At 34.8% G+C, this 18,317-nt stretch overlaps 1 protein-coding gene across 1 annotated transcript in view; it reads left to right on the forward strand.

Annotated features, from left to right (window-relative positions):
- The window catches only part of LOC145691602 (uncharacterized), a 44,009-nt gene that overhangs the window by 13,090 nt on the left and 12,602 nt on the right, over window positions 1-18,317 (forward strand). Inside the window, exon 2 of the mRNA XM_081767005.1 lies at window positions 14,440-14,491. Within this exon, the coding sequence (XP_081623131.1) occupies window positions 14,440-14,491 (52 nt within the window). The remainder of the gene's footprint in view (window positions 1-14,439; window positions 14,492-18,317) is intronic.

Here is an 18,317-nt window from a genome sequence, read left to right on the forward strand (position 1 = left end):
CAGTTCACTTCACGAAAAATGTAAGTTTGTCAGCTCCTAAATCATTATACGGCGTTTATCAATGAAATTAACTGGATATTACCTTGAGATAGTTAGAATTTCCATCCTTTTACCGCAGATATGTAGAAGAAGAAATCACGGGCTGCTCCTCGTAGTGTGTCTTCTATTATTCTGATAACATTGCGCCGAAAAAGCCAGAGGTAAGAGAATTCCTCCAATCAGAACGAAAACTTTTGCCGCGGAAATTACAAAGCAAATAGAAATTTGGCAAATCCAGATATAACCGGATCTGAAAGTGACTATGGACTAGTGAGAGGGGGTGAGGGAAAGATTAGGTACCTGGCCAAAATCTACATTGGTCTGAAATTAAGGAAATTTATATCCAATAACGGAACTATGTTTCGGTATGACGTCAGAATGGTAAACCTTGTAACTATTCAAGTTATATATCCGTAAATGGGATTTACACTTAATCAAAATATAAATAAATATATTATACAGTGGGAATATGGTTACTAACGAAACCTTTGGGTTCATTATATTTAATTCGAAGTAGAGAGAGTAAATAAATTGTGTAACTAAACCGAAATTGAATTAAAAAAAAAATTACTAGGTACAGGGTGCGTAAAAAAAAAAATTGCCATTACTTTCAACTGTAATGGTATATTACAGTTTTCCCCGGCCCATTAACAAAATTTTGTTAGAATAACAAAATTTTGCTAATTGGGAATACTAACTAATGATGCTTGTTAAGTTAACACACTCATTCATCCCATTCAAACGTTACCAGTCACTCTAGGACAGTGTATTATATCTACTTGGGGTATTGCGCAAGTAGTTCACTACGTTTATCTTCTGTACAATTGAAAATCTTTAAATTTCGAAAATTGTGAGTTCACCTTTTAGGTAGCAGGAAAACACGATGTAACCAGTTAGTAATGTTCCCATCGAAAGTGGGAAAACGTTCAATATCCCGGAGGGAAACTTTAGAGCTCATACTATACGGGGCAGGAAAATAATCCAGTGGAATCAACGCGTTATCCTGAGCAGTTGGGGTTGTCACCGGATTTGCCACCGACGGAGTGGTCACTGAACTGAACGCTCCCATATGACCAAGAGAGGTTTTGTAATTTGTGTTGACCATGTAAGGTTCAAACTTAGGACCCACCACGGTAGTAACCGACGGTCCGGCACATCTCCTTTCCCCTCCTGGCAGCACGCTGTAAGATTGTACCATTCCAAAGGTAGAGTGAGCATTTACGCTAGTGACTGTTGTAGTCACAACACTCGACTGCATCGGTACATCGAAATTACTCAACCATGATTTCGAGGTTGGCTGATGCGGGGGGCAATACATTGCTGTGTCCCGTGCATCAGGCAACACTTGACTCTTTCCCGGGAGGACGTTACTTGTTTCTGGGAGAATTTTCCCTGGAGAATCGCCATCAGGAAAAGGATAGGAGATATCAGACTTGGCGATTTGCAATTTAGTAATATTCCCCTTAATACTGTCTACTTCGGTTTGAATTCGACTAATTCTTTGGTCAACCGACTCTAGTTTAGTTTCTATTGATAGGTCGGATATTACAACATTCAATCTACTTATTTCAGCCTGCTGCTGTTCAACTTTTTGTTCGATGTCACCAAATCTTTTGTTTGTACTCTCAAACCTTATATCTATTTCGTTGAATTTCTCATTTGTTTCGTCTCTGAGCTGCTCGGTGGACTGTTGGGCCCGGTATCTAACCTGCTCCAGTTCAGTAGATGTTTGCTCTTTCAATTTGCTCATCGAAGAAGCAAAGTCTAAACAGATCTGGTCAATTTTATCGTTTAATACCTCGAATCGAGCGTCGGTCTCTCGTTTCGAGGTATCAAACTTCTCATTTATTTCACGTCTCATTTCTGCATTCTCACGCCTCATTTCTGTATTATTTTGTTCCATGTTAGTGAATCTTTCGTTCATCATCGTGAATCTTTCGTTCATCATCTCCATCATCTGGCGAATTAATGCAGACGTGTCAGACCCTCCAGATGACATTCCTTCCTTCGGGTTTGCCGTCTGATCCCGAGAATCACTTTGATTTCCACTCTTTTCCTCATCGTCGAGGTCAGATATCTCCGCTGGAGATATTTGGCCTCGGTCCCTTTCACACTCCTCACAATATTTTTCTATTTCGCCGGTTTGCACCTTTTCTGCATTTTCCGCAGTATCATCTAAATTGGAACAAGCAAAGTGGATCCATTTTAGTCCACAACCGGTACACCTTATAAGTCTCCGCGGGGCGCGAGATCTTTTCTCTTTTTCGTTTAATGTGCATTGAGTGCACGTGACATCACACTCGTCCTGTGACACAACAACCTTTTTTGTTGCCATAGTTTTGAGACACTTTACACTTTACAAAAGACAAGATATATATCAGAAATACACATATACTATAAAATACTTATTCGCTATCCAGACAAGTATTATTCATAAATTAAAGGACTCCCATTCTCTTTCCTTCCTTGAAACCCTTCTAGCGTTTAGTTCTATTTTAGAAAAATTTTGACACTCCTTCTCTTTTTCCCCCTTAGAAAAGGAAACAAAAATGACAAAGTAGCCAACGACTCTACTTGTTTCACTCGACTATAAAATTTCTCGTATTAATTTCAATGTTGTAATCAATTCAACATGCCTTCAACCTCACTCTTTAACATTCTTAAAAAATTTCAAATCTATCGGTCGCCATTTAAACGGAGATCCGTTGCCATGGGAACAAACGTTGCCATGACAAACATTCTTGTCGCGGTTCACCAATTCAAACTAATTGGCATGATAACTGGTATTATTCAATAAGCATTTTCAGATCCGTTACCACAGTAAACATGGTTACCATGGCAACAATCTTGTCACGTGTCGCCATTCTAAAACTGGAAAAAGGGGGCCGTTGCCACAGCAACCACTGTTGCCATAACAACGAATCCTGTCACCGTTCGTCAATCTAAGACTGATTGAGGAAAAAGGGCAACAAATGTGATGCACAGAATAAGTCGTGAGTGGGAACCCTTCACCCCTGGTGGGGATGTTCATGAAGCTATCAGCTTATGCCTAATTATATTGGAATATAATTTCCATTTCTTAATTTCTTAATTTCGAACATACTAGGTTCGATCGAAAAGAGAAAACCTTTTATCGGACTTCTAAAGAAAATAAAATCAAATAAATACATGACCGTGTTTATTACATATAGAATTCCCAGTCACGACCCCCCTTTCAGTTTTATTAAAAATAGAAGAAGAAGATGAAGAAAGGAAGAGGAAGATAGAAGAGGAAAAAGGTAAAGTAAGAAGGTGATAAAGAGGAAACTGTTACTGGATATTTTGAGGAATATGGTAAAGGAAAGTGAATAATTATCTAATTGTGATCATTTCCAATAGCTATTGGGTGAATGTCTGGTATTAGGGTGATCAAAGGTAGACACATGTTAACTCATACATCCCCGATCTAGATCCATTTGACCCCAACTACCGAATTATCCCAATATAGCTCGGAGATAGATGAGAAAGTTTAATTTTACCGTTTATTCAATATTTCCAGAAGTTTTAGACTAATATTCAATATTTGAAAAATGAACGACGAAGTTGATGGCATGTTAGAAACGACCACAGAAAAAAAAATCAGAATATCACATATTTGTCGAAGATTTTGACTTTCACAGTTCTCTCATGATGATCATTCGTTCAGGCTACTTCAGTCCTTTTTACTTCCTTCATAGAGCCAACTTAAATTAGTATTAACATTCAATGAGTTTAATTGATAACTACCATTAATTATAATAAATCACACATATATGTCAAAATAATGGATGCACTTAATACTAAACCTACATTTCACTCACACACCCATTCATACAGGACAATGTATACTTCGGGTTGTATTTAGTTAAATTAAACTAACCTAACTACATTACTATATACATTTATTACATTTCAATAGAAGAAAAATTAGTTGGACATAACATGGAAAAATTTAATACATGGAAAGAATGTTTCATTAACATGCATAGAAATTCGCTACTTGCAACAAGATCAAATAACACATTTCTCTTCCTATATATATATATTAAAAGTTGAATTACATGAAAGAGAATTTGACAAAAAAAAAAAAAAAAAATGAAAGACAAAAATAAAAAAATTCAAAGATCAATACATTTAGGATTCAATGTAATGAATATATATATATCGTTGCGGAAAAGAAAGAAAAAAAATATAATTGGTTAATCATCCTTAAAAAAAAAAAAAAAAAGCACTTTAGTAACATTTTATTAGGTCTCTGTCCCAAGAGGAGACATTTCGACGATTTTATGAGTCTTTGTTCTCACATCGATAATAGCTCCTTTTTCCAACTCTCTTTTGCACTGTGGTTTGTGTCCATGAGAGTATTCAATTGGTTTTGTTTTAACTATAAACAACTAATTGCTTCATATCACATATATGTTTATATTTTTCATTTTGTCACTCGACACACTTGATCTAAAATTTCAAAGTTTGTTAATATTAGAGAAAAAATTATCAAATCCAGTCACAGATATTGGGAACATATTTCCATATTCCGGTATTCATATTAACTTATTAAACAGATTTCAGTTAGTTGAATTTAAGATCACTAATTTTTTTCCTAATATAGATCTTATAGTCAAAAGATTCTAAATATTGAATAGTTTGGTTTCCGATCGTAGGGGAAGGATTTGTTTCATGGTTTACTGATGGAAAAAGTCGTTGGAGGGGCGCACTGTTTCGTAGGTTGCTAATTTCACTCGCAAAGTAAATTTGGGTAAGGATTAGGGTTATTCTTATTTATCTTACGACCCGCTACTTGTTTTATTCACATGCAGTAGTTAACATTATGTTCCACTTTAATAGTTACAAAAATTAATAACAACTCAACAAAAAGTAATTTATGACAATTTACGCGGGAATACTATATATCACAAATAGTTAGTTAATACCGGGTGTCTAAAATCTATGGCAACCTAACAAGACCAGGGTAAATATCGAGCCCATTACATACATACTCATATATATATATATATGTATTCATATTAATCAATACAATAAATTTCACTTTAATATCTATCTTAATATTTCATCGACGTTTAAATTCTACATCACCGTTCATATTCGACAAGTATTCATATTTTATAAATATTTATATTTATTTGGCTCAAAGACAAAACAAAAACCCTGACTATCAACATTCACCTTTTTCCTTCATAAGGTTGCAACATTGTATTTCATATGAATAAACCCGATAATCAATAATCATTTTCAGTTTACTAAAGATCCGCGTATATAAAAAAAAAAATAGCTGGTGTTATTTAATGAGTTGACATAAGAGGTGGAAAATGCAACAAATAGAGCAGGCACGTAACTTTTAACACTATGTAAGTACATATATAGATGTATATACAGAAAAAAAAAATCAATGTTATTCGAAACTAGTGGGCCCAAACTATTAATACATACACACTATATGACCAATCAATAGAAATAAAAACCAGAAATCAGTAATCAATTGATATAAGTTGTATGATCAATGAATAACGAAGGTTTCTAGGAATCTGAAAGCATAGTGTACCTTCCCGTCAATTTCTCCCGTGGTGGATTGAATATCGCGAAAATGGTCCTGAGTTGTGCTGCAATACCTCCACGAATTGCATCCCTCGATGTCTCAGTTAGTACATACGATCGAAATAAGTAATATGGAATATTGTACATTTTCATGAGTTTCAGAAACCGGGGGGGGGGGAGGTTGAAATTTAAAAAAAAAAAATCTCGAAGTAATGAAGACAGAGAGAGATAGAGAAGAAGGAAGACGAAGAAATAGTGGCGCCAAAGACTTAAGTGGGAAATAACTAACGCTACAAAGACAGAAATCGAATTTCGCTCTCAACAAAATCCATAGCCAAAATATTCTTAACATGCCAAAAGGGTGGTCTACTCAAATACGTAGACTCAAGGAACGCCCTGCTGCCAAGGATGCAAGTTCTGTGTCCATCAGATCCCAATCCCACAAGAGTTTGGTTGTAAGATTGAAATCCGATCCCCGTATCCGGCCCAAACCAGCAGGTTCCCGGAAATCGTCCGGAAGGTTAGAGAAGGCGCTAATTTAGAATTTCAAGAAAAAAAAAATCATCCGACCTCTTGGAAACTAGAAGATTCCAGAATAGGGATGAAATTAGAGTAATAGCTAAGGTATCCCTAATTAGTAATTCGCCAAAAATAAAAAAAAAATTAAATAAATAAACTGAATTTTGGATCGGTGATTTCAATTACCGAAACATCACCGATGGCTACCCAGCGCAGACATGCCACCGTCTGGGATGTCGTTAATTTCCCTCATCTAATTAAACTAAGAAAGGACATGAAAAATACTTAAGGGGACTAGGGGTCGACATCCGGGTACGCTAAATTTAGTAGCAGTTAATTTAATCGGATAGTCCGAACTGAGTTATATGAACACTGCACAATAAATAAATAAGGTAAGCAACAAAAAAAATCTCGGAGAGGCTATGAATGTTAAAGGTACAAATGACCAAAACCTGTACTTTTCGATGATCACAGAATATAGCAGTTGGTTTTCTTAATTATCATTTCTGTCAACCTTTAGAAGTAATTCCCACATGATACTACTCTATCTATTGAAAGGCTTAAGATCTGGGGCTGTTATTATGAGGTACATAAATGCAAAGTAACACACAATTCCCAACTATAATTTACTATCCAAGTAGCAAACTCGGTTGGATGAATGCACTGGTGTGGAAGTCAAAACGCGAGAGATTTTTTTTTTCTCTTTCTTTCTTCGTAAACATATTCGTATTTTCACTATATAAAATTCACTAGGCCTATCCATTTAAATATAGGGGTCATCATTTCATTCATATTATATATCATATTATTAACATATCATTACATTCATTCATTATCTACTAATTTTCGCACGAAGTAATATTTTATAAACACCCTATTTCGTACATTTTACACGCAGGCCATACACATATTTACATTACGCAGTAATAAATATATATATATAACTATCACAATCTATCACGCTCAAACCACCACACGATCACATTCATCGAACCACGTACTCTTTATTTCGAAGCACCCAAATTGTATTTACCTTGCAGGTTTAAAAAAAAAATCATACATGTATTTACGGAAAGTTAAATTGTCAACGATTAATCTATTTCTGATTTGTTGATAAAACTGAAGCAACAATGGAATTTTCTACAGCTACGGGAAAAGAGAATTTAATACTACATTTTTAAACGAACAGTAACAGCATATGGACTTTACTTCTATTAAGAAAATAGGTGTTCTTTATTTCAGCGGATTATTCATTAACTACTGGACCTAGCAAGCTGAAATTTTCAGTACAGTAAGATCTCATGCTATTTTATACGAAGGTATACTCATCCGAACCGAAAACCATGTCCACGGGAAGTAATTTGAGAATAACTGTCCAAAATCAAACAATCTAAATCACTAAGTCATGCGATGTCGTACTGTCAACAAACTATTGAGTACCGAAACCGGACGCTGTGGCGCTGTAGTGGAGGCATAATTTACCGTGTACTGAAATCTATACTTGTACTTATTAATCAGAAATTTAATATTTACTCTGGTTTATTTATGTTAGAAAAATGGGACTAAATTAACATATATTTATACACTGTCCAAATCGAAAATTCACACACTCACACAAAACTACTAACTACATACACCACTGTTAGTACTATACATAAAGACAACTAACTAAACTAAACATGCACCATTTAGTTACATGCATGTTGACGAAAATAACTTAACACATTAGATTTAAAATACATTACTCCCTCGTCGATATATACAGTCGGCTCTATTTAATTTAAAGGGGGTCAAAAATGAGAAAAGTAACACTAGGTCTAATTGACCTGACCAATTGTTTACATAATGATTGCCAAAAATTGATGCCCTGGGGGCACCTTAACGAGGTTTATGGAGGGACCCTTCCCCTGAGAGGGGAAAAGGCCCTAAAACAAACAATAACTAACCCATTCCCCCGCTAGAATTGGTTCAATTCAGAAAAGGGGATAGGAGCCCCTTTTTGTTAGCTTAAGCTGCCATTCCGAAAGTTAACATTGCAACTATGAAACCTACTGTGTACATGCACTTACTGACTAATAAAAAAAAATCACATTTACTATACACACTATAATATATGTACGAAACCAGGTCGTATTGTCCCTAATCCCTAACTGAGTTTTAACAGATCAAAAATCACTTTCCTATATTGTCTATTCTTTGGCTTGGATAACGAGCAATATGGCGTCTGTAAAGCTGGTTCCCATTTCTCCTTTATTTTTTACAGTTCACTTCACGAAAAATGTAAGTTTGTCAGCTCCTAAATCATTATACGGCGTTTATCAATGAAATTAACTGGATATTACCTTGAGATAGTTAGAATTTCCATCCTTTTACCGCAGATATGTAGAAGAAGAAATCACGGGCTGCTCCTCGTAGTGTGTCTTCTATTATTCTGATAACATTGCGCCGAAAAAGCCAGAGGTAAGAGAATTCCTCCAATCAGAACGAAAACTTTTGCCGCGGAAATTACAAAGCAAATAGAAATTTGGCAAATCCAGATATAACCGGATCTGAAAGTGACTATGGACTAGTGAGAGGGGGTGAGGGAAAGATTAGGTACCTGGCCAAAATCTACATTGGTCTGAAATTAAGGAAATTTATATCCAATAACGGAACTATGTTTCGGTATGACGTCAGAATGGTAAACCTTGTAACTATTCAAGTTATATATCCGTAAATGGGATTTACACTTAATCAAAATATAAATAAATATATTATACAGTGGGAATATGGTTACTAACGAAACCTTTGGGTTCATTATATTTAATTCGAAGTAGAGAGAGTAAATAAATTGTGTAACTAAACCGAAATTGAATTAAAAAAAAAAATTACTAGGTACAGGGTGCGTAAAAAAAAAAAATTGCCATTACTTTCAACTGTAATGGTATATTACAACTTATATAATATGTATGTCCATGTTTCGCAAGTAATTTTCGATCAACATAAAATTTCAACGTAATGAACACACGATTAGTTTTCTCGAATAAAGATTGCATGCACTGCTGAGAGCTCAGGAATAAGATTAATCTATGCTACGGCACTGGATATGTGCTTATGTATTGCATTACGACCTTATGAACTTGTATAAAAAACAGAATGCACTTAAAATAAGACGCGAACTATGTGAAACATCGGACTTTGAATCTAACTTGTTTTGTGATCTATCTCGATACCTCACATAGCAAAGATGAGTGTAGTAGCTCCCACCACAAGGTTCAGGACGTTCGTGTTATAAAGTGTCAATTAAACACGGAGATGTGAAACGGTAATAAAGCATTTCATCAATTTGAAACAAAATACGTATATTGTAGTAATAATTTACCCTATTTGTTAAGATATGAACGTTATATTCTGTTTTGAAAATGACAGTCAAAGCAGAATGTATTGAATAATAAATGAGAAATTGTAAAGTTTCAATTTCAGTACAAATAAATACATTCGTGCTGGTATGTGTTGCGTTATCCGTTAAGAGGTATTGAACAATTTTGATTCAAAGGAAGGAAATAAACTGGAGTAATAGGAGTATAGTACTGGAGTATACTATAACTGGACTATAGTACTGGAGTTAATTTTAATAGAGTTTAATTGTATAGGCAGTACTGAGGCTATATGAGACAAACTATTGCTGAAAGTGAAATATGGGCTACTTTTAGGGTTTTAGGGTGATATACCCACTGATCATTGAACCTGGAATACACGCATGGAAAACATTAGCACTAGCAAATTATCTATGAAGAGATACACCATACCATAATTCTAAGTCAAAAATGAAAGGAAAAAATAAGCGGAAACAACAGACTGCACGAGAATAATACTTTTATTATTTTAATTTCAAGCTATTTATTTCGAGACTTTCGAGACTTTCGAGACGAGACCGAGACTTGGTACTCGAGACCGAGACCGAGATCGAGACAAGCATCTGTTGACCGAGACGAGACCGAGACCGAGACGGTGATTTTTTACTCGAGACGAGACCGAGACCGAGACCGTTATTTATCAACCGAGACGAGACCGAGACTGTACAAAGTCTCGTCTCGTCTCGTCTCGATACCATCCCTATTTAAAAGTAACTGTCGTACCATTGCTTATTAAAATTTTACAATCAAGTAATACTAAAAATCCTATACTAAAAATACTCCATTTTCTGTAAGTTGGCCATTTTTGAATGGAACCGATGGTGGACGATATACACAGGTTTCACTGTATTATAAATATATCGTGTATGCTAGCCTCCGAATTAGGAAAGACAAATCGTATAAAACATAACAAACCCCCTAAATTTTGTGGTTAACACACTGCAAATCCTATCTAAAAGCAAAAGAAGAGTGGAGGATTCTGGTGGCGGGGTATCTCCTTGCAAAATATTTCAAGTTGAAAAGTGGATGCAGCATAAGGAAAGAATCCCTCAAATATATGCTCAATGAATTGCAAATGATATTAATTATTCTTATCAAATGTGTATTGTTCCCACTTGTAATCTTTTACAAATCTATAATTCATCAAAATTTTCCAATATATTGCAATATCAGTTCTAGAAAGTATTTAGATGAGTAATCATTGCAGGAAAAAAGAAAAGGCTGTTCATAATGTGAAATTCACCCAGGATCATAAGGGCAACTCCAAACCTATCTAAAGAAAAAAAATACTGAAACAAGGTTAACAAAACCAGCCATTAAAAAAAAAAACGGGACGAACGATAAGTTAAATTATCTTGCCATGTCCTCAGCGAGAACTGCAATAACTACTTCCAAAATTCCTTCATGGTTGAACTGCTATACCCTCTTTCCTCGTACAGCCTTGATCAAAACACATTCCTTTCTATACCGTTTTATGGAAATTTTGTTATTGGAACGAATTACTTCTCTCTTTGTCGTGGATGAAGAAAAATAATATTGTTTCTTTATATTACAAAACAATAACTTACCTAACGTCATTGGGTTTGATAATTATGTAACATTTTATCCTAATTTCAGTTGTTTTTTTTTTATTTTCTTCGCGATTTTGATAAAGAAAAAACATATAGTTAGAAACTACCATTTCAAAGTATATATTGCAAATATTATTTTGTGAGTTTTCTTTTATGAGACCCCATGCGTAAGCGCCGGTAGACCACCGATGGGCAACAAGCGACATATTGCCAAAAATTGGCGGCCCCGCAGCGAAGATATGTGGTGGCCCCATTTCCGTTTTGAAAATTTTACCACCAGCGGCAGAGACGCAACGAAACGCCAATGTACCAAAAATTACTCTCCCAAAATATGTTAAATCGCCTATATGCGTAATTTGTTTAAATGAAGGTGGGTCTAAAAAAACACTAAAAAGAAGTAAAAAAAAAATACCCTGTGATAGGCGCGAACCAACAACCTGTTGATTACTAGGCGCGTGCTCTTCCGACTTCGACACGGACGCGGTGGAAAAAATGTCGTTTGTAACCGGGTAAATCGTTCAGGACTTTTTAATTTGGCTAATCAGAGTACTCCTGTAACCGTGTATATTCGACGATAACCGTTCGGGATCAGATAAAAATCCGCTCGCTATGTAATTTTATAACAAAATGATGCGCGTATACCATTATTTCATGGTTCCCCCATATTCACTTTCAAATGATCGGTGACAATTGTCATCTAAATTCATACAATTATACGCACTCATCTCAAGATTTTTCACTTCATGATGTAGAGCCAGGGGTTACTCTTGACATCTGGAGCTCAGTTTATGAACAATTCATCAGGAAAAAGTAATATATAATAATAACCGCATGCACATGACTGGCGATAGTTCGTATTGGTCCCTTCGCGATTCTCCGCGACGAATCGAAGGAGCGCGGACGAAAATGAAGTCCTTGCTGCTGCGCGATGGTAACTTCAACACTCCGACTCTATAGGTATCTGTTTCGACTCGACGAAATCCTGCCGCAGTGGCACACTAGCGGCAATCCTTCGACGCGTCGCCATAGCGACAATCGACATTTACCAGCAAGTGGGCCATTGGGTGTTGGCGACTTTTACGGCATGGGGGAGATTCTGCGTCGCATTTTAACACTTACTTGAGATCATGATATAATGTAAGCACATAACTTAAATGTAGGACTTGAACCACATAAGCTTCCCTCTAATTGAATGCAGGTCCTCTACTGGAAAGGCAAAACGCTAATCGTCAAGTTCAAGTATAATTTTGGGTCTTAAAGTCCTTACGTGTCTTTACATCCATACAGGACAATATCTAATGTGAAATTTATTTACATACTAACAAAGATGTAGATACAAAATACCATAAGTATTTCACACTGAAAACAATAAGAATAACAAATATGAGTTTTAAATCATGATCCATATATATGTCTTGAAATAAATTGAATGCAGCTCACTCGGAATAGTTTGTATAAGCAATAAATTCTCCTAAAATATTGCTTGGCATTATCTCATAACATTGCTAGGCATTGTCTAGCAACATTGTTGTCCATGTTCATTTGTTTTCTGCTGTGTTCTGCTTGGTAACAGTCAGTGGCGTATTTAGGGAGGGCTTCCGGGCTTAAGCCTCCCCGAAATCTTACTTACTATAGTAAAGGATATGAAATGTCTTGCAGAATTTTAACATTTTCAGGCAAAACTCCCCCCGAAAATTAGCAAAGCCCCCCCGAAACAAAATCGTAAATACGCCACTGGTAATAGTTATTTGCAGTGAAGTTGGAGTAATATACAATATGTGATAAAAAAAAAAAAAGTCCATATAGCAATGAACAAAGATTGGTTGTTGCGGTTTGGCTTCACGAATGGCGTTACACAGGTCACACCATGGAATATGTTCAAGCGAAATTTACAGTCCGCTTTAGTATTAATCCACCAAGAAAAGCAACAATGTTGGGGTGGAAATAATGTGCATTTGCTATTGGCAGTGTGAAAGACCTTCCCCACAAGAATTCAGCCGTGTTGTGACTCTTAAAACTCTTAAGACTTCAAGGCAACTGTGTACTACAGACATTCTACCATAACTAACACTATACTGTTGAAACTAAAGAGGAGAGGGAACGTCCACTTCCATTTCACCCTGTTCGCGTACTAATGTAAATACTTAGTTTCTGGAACGAAGTTTTCGAAACTTGAAACATAGCTAAAACACCTTGCATCAACGCAATTGATTTATCCAAAATCACTAATTAATACCTCTACAGCAATGCGTTTTCTTAGAATCTTCCTGAGTTTTCCTCAAGTGTCCTGCAAACCTAAATCACAAGTTCCTACAACCCCAAATGTTCATAAATAAAATAAATAAGACGCAAGCCATTAAAAAAAAATGTTTCCGAAAATGAAGATTTAAGTAAATCAATAGTTTCTCCATGCACGAAAACGATAATTATCCCTAATTTAATGAAAATTGTTTAGTATTACTTCCCAAATGAGTTTCTTCCACAGTAGACCATACGTGAAAACGAAATTCAGGAAAGCTTCATATAAATAGTTTTCTTGAATTTCTTGTCTGCTTTCTCAGTTCAGTTAATTTCGTTACTTGTTTAAATCTATAGTCACTATATAACTTCCTAAATTTTCAAATTTCTACAAAGTTTCGATCCTTTCTAAAAAGTTATCCTAATTCAATCTTGACAATGAATCAAAGGGTATTAGGTAAGGATGGAATATACCTTATTCTTTCGTTTGGGTGAAAGAAAAATCTAAGATTTTTTCAGAGAATGATAGAAAATAAAATAAAAATGTGGAATGGAGAATAGAAAAAATAACACGAAAGAAAAGAGTACTGAGTACTGAGATACGTAGCTTAGAAATAAAGATTCTAACACCTATTTATTTTCTAGTTAACGTCTGAATGATACAGGTAAAGTATTTGATGCTAAAATTGAATAATGGTAGGAAACTCCTGGATGAGAAGCAAAGCAAATAATTTTTAAAATATTAATTTATCAATCTTCAATATTTTTGAACAAGGACAAACACCGTGCTCGTGGGTTTTCTCGGGGTTCTCCTGTTTCCTCCCACTTTCTTCATTCCACCGTTTCACTCATTTCTCATTATCACCATCTCCTTTAGCCTAACCGGCATAGCCGTGGGACATTAAACTTAAAGATTTCATTTCATTTTTTTCATTTTTGAACAAATGATTCAGCGACTGCCATTTTAACAATTTATTGAAATTTGAGTTTCATGACTTTTTTTTTCTTTTATCACACTCTATGTATTAGTACTTGTAATTTTAATAATGCTCGTGACGAATCTGGTAGCTGATATTTTCTGATTTCTTTTTTAATCGTCATTACAGATCAATGGACTGGAATAAAGGATTAATCGTTTTAGCTGTGATCATCCTGTTGGTAAGTTAGTTATAAATTGATGTTTTAAAAATTAACTTTAACAGTTATAGTGTTTACAATCTTTAGTGTTTACGTCGATAATATAACCAAACTATTGGTCGTCCATCCTCTATAACCTAATGGTTAAAGCACGTGAATTTTGTGAACAATGTCCCGGGATCAATTTTCCATGTGGTGAAGTATCGAACACAAGCTTCTCCGTTCACAAGGGACGTGAATACAAACTAATCAAACAATAATTAACAAATATGACTGCATAGCATGTATCTTCTTTGTCAATTGTAGTTAAGAGTCCCTATCACTGCGAAATTAAAATACCGCTAAATTTACAGTAATTATGTGATATCTTCAAATAGATAAAACATAATCGAAAAGTGGATCAAGATCTTAGACGATGTTATTTTGCATGAGGTACCGTTATCACGAGTCACCTAGTAGCTTCCCGTTTGCAGTTATTTAGAAACGCGAAAATAAATGCCGATTTTCTAAATGGCTGGAAATCGAAAGCAGATAAATGAGTCATGATAACGGTATCTCACGCAAAATAATTTTGGCTAGGGAGGTCTTGTTGCACTTTTCGATTATCTTTTATTTATTTGAAGATATCACATAAGTACTGTAAAATTAGCGGTATTTTAATTTCGCAGTGATGAGGCCTCTTAAGCTTCATTTTTGAGGCGTTGGGTTTACCAAAACTTATGTGATAAGTAGGGCAACCCAAAAGCATAAAAAGCATAATAGCAATTTAGACATATGGTTGGTACCTTGAACATCGTTGTGATTGTCTAAGGGTATAGAAGAAACTAATTTTAAAGCATAAGAAAGCATAATTTTAGAAAATAGAGCATAAAGCGTAATTTAAAATATATAGCACAATTCTTGAAAAATTCTGTTTAACTGCAAGTTTAACATACTATATTAAAATTTTTAAAACCAATATTTACAATGTAAAATCATTGAGAACATGACAACGCAACAATGAAAAGCTTATTTTTATTTCTGTAAACTTTTCGGTGTAATCCTTTGATGTAGAGAAAAGAGAAAAAGGAAAAGAAGAAGAAAACTTTCCGCCAACAATGAATAGTATGCAAGAAATCGACACTATATTGTTATGTTATGTGTACCTCTTGAATGTGAGCATTTTCTGTACTTTTCGGTAGTATCTTTTATTTTCCGTTTATATATATATGCACCTCTAAGGTGGTAGAAACAAAAACTGGCTCGAGTAAAGCATGTCTCTTTACAGTACATTGAGTAGAAAGTTCAATAAATGTGAAAGGAACTGGTTGCATAAAATATTAATAAACAGATCAAGATATTTAGAATTTTTAATGTATAGTAAATTTTATACATTATACGCGATTACTGTAAAACAATCATTGAAATTAACAATAAAGCATAATAAAAGATAAGTTATCAAAATTTATTATGGCGAGAGTAAGGAAGTAGAATATGCAAAGAGAAAATAAAAAAAGAAAAGAAAAGAAATGTGATAGTAAGGAATGGAATAGAAAAAAAGCTAAATGATGTTATAATTTGCGAAGCTAAAGCCCGGTTTAAATTCGTTATCATAATAACAATGTTCTTTTCACCAAAAGTGATTTTCCAGTGTGCTTCAAATTTTCCTAGAGAAACCATGAATAACGCGTGTTGTACAATTTTTACATACATCATTTTATTTATTTTTATACGGCAGATTGTGTCTGCATCTAAAGTTGTGTTGGATAGTCAGTAAATCTTAATTTCTATCTTCTATCTCTGATCTTTCTTATTACAATACTCATGAAAATCGAGCAGCCTCCACTACCACATAATTAGGCTCCGGATTCTTAGGTTCGAACCTATTTTATTCCTGTACAGTGAATGAAAAAAATTCGTGTTTTCTTTACATTTCAAGTTGCTATAAGTAGAACTATATTAGTTTTATAGGACCTAAAATGTCTTAATTGGGGGGTTAGGACCTAAAAAATCCTAAATTAGCTTTTAGAACCTATAACGTCCTAAATGATTCTTTATAGTTATTTTTAACTTGAAAAATACTTTCAAACACGTACTCAATCGTCAACGGCATAATTTCATCTGTAAAGAAGGTTTTCTTGAAAGCTCCTAACAGAGTGGCTACCTTCAAGGATATGCTTCCAAGTAAACCAGTGCCACCACAGCCCGTGTGTCCCGTTGGGGAACGTGGCTCTCAGCAGTACTGTACTATGCAGATAATTTTGAAAGCATTGTTCAGGTCATCGATTCGCTCGACGAGATTGAAGCCGCTTCATTCACGTCTGCAAAAAAAGAACTGAAGTCACTGTTTGCTGTACAACAACTAAGTTACATTAAAGCGAACTTTTCTCATCTGCCTCAAGCCACCACTGAATTGGAGAAGTCTCTTCCACTAACAGAAGCTCTTCAAATTCTTCAAGAAGTGAAAGAAAAAAAAAAGTACCTGGGGAAGTTGGAACAAAAACTGCGGACAAGTTGGAGGCGGTTTTGAAACGCAGTTCTGATTTCACACAGATACAACTAGTGGGCCAAATTCTTCGTGGAGACAATGTCCAAGAAAATTTGCTATGGAATCCCGAGGAATTAGCCAGTATGACGTATGCGCCTCTTACATCGTGTGATGTGGAACGCAGTTTTTCTGCATTCAAGAGAATTTTGTCAGACGAAAGGAAAAAGTTCACAACAGAAAATCTTGCCAAATATTTTGTTGTTCAGTACCATTACAGAGAGTGAAGTGACCACTTTTTGAGCTATAGAAAAGATGAAAAGTGCCGGAAAAACAATATTTGAACATTCGTATTTCCTCAGCGTATCGTTAGAAAAGTGAAGTGATATTTGTGGTGTTGTATAAAATTTCAAATATAAGAAAACAACTACTACTACTAGTACTATAGTACGACAGGCCATACATATGTTAAACTATATTTCAGCTATCAAAAAGAGTCCAAGCTAAGAAGAGTTTTATTATTTTTATTACGCAGAAGACTAGTTAGCATAAAGCTTACTAAAATAAGGTTACCATTTAAGTATGAAATAGCTAACAAAGTGTTTAAAGTGTAGTAATATTCCGTTTTCAGTAATATAACGCTAAAAATCCTAAACCGTGTTATTAAAAACCTATAAAATCCTAAAATGCAGTTTTTAAAATCCTAATTTGAATTTTTTGGGAGCTAAAAATCCGAAGCCTACACATAATATTGTAAATTGCACTGAAATTACATTACCTGTAATTGTTTCTTGCTGTTTTATCGAATTGTTCTGCCAAACCAGTAATTTCTGCCGATTTCTCTGTAAATTGGGGGGGGGGAGGCATTCAGATGCAGAAGGTGTATATATATATATATATATATATATATATATATATATATATATATATATATATATATATATATATATATATATATATATATATATATATATGAGGATTTTAAGACAAATTACATTCAAATTATGCCAAATATTGTATATTCATAAATACAATAGGGGGGCCACATGAGCTTTGGGGGACGGGGCTTCCCCGGGGATCGGCGCCCATAATTTCTGCTCATTTTTAACCTTTTTGTATATTGAAATCAAGTTAAATCTTTTAGTTTAAGATCACACGATTATGTCCATTATGCTAAGGGACACGGATGATTAATGGAATTGACTGATAATGGAAGAATTGGTCGAATGAGAATGAGAGGAAATGGAAGTGTCCCGAAGAAACCCAAGGACACTTCTTTTGAGTGGATGAAACAAAAGATGGCAGTCAGATACTTCCTCAGTGAGACGCACACAAAGTCCATACATTTCGAAAACAGATTAAAACTGAAAAAAAAAAATATTC

This window comes from Thermobia domestica, chromosome 8 (genome assembly GCF_964235325.1).
Source record: "Thermobia domestica chromosome 8, izTheDome1.hap1.1, whole genome shotgun sequence".
NCBI lineage: Eukaryota > Metazoa > Arthropoda > Insecta > Zygentoma > Lepismatidae > Thermobia > Thermobia domestica.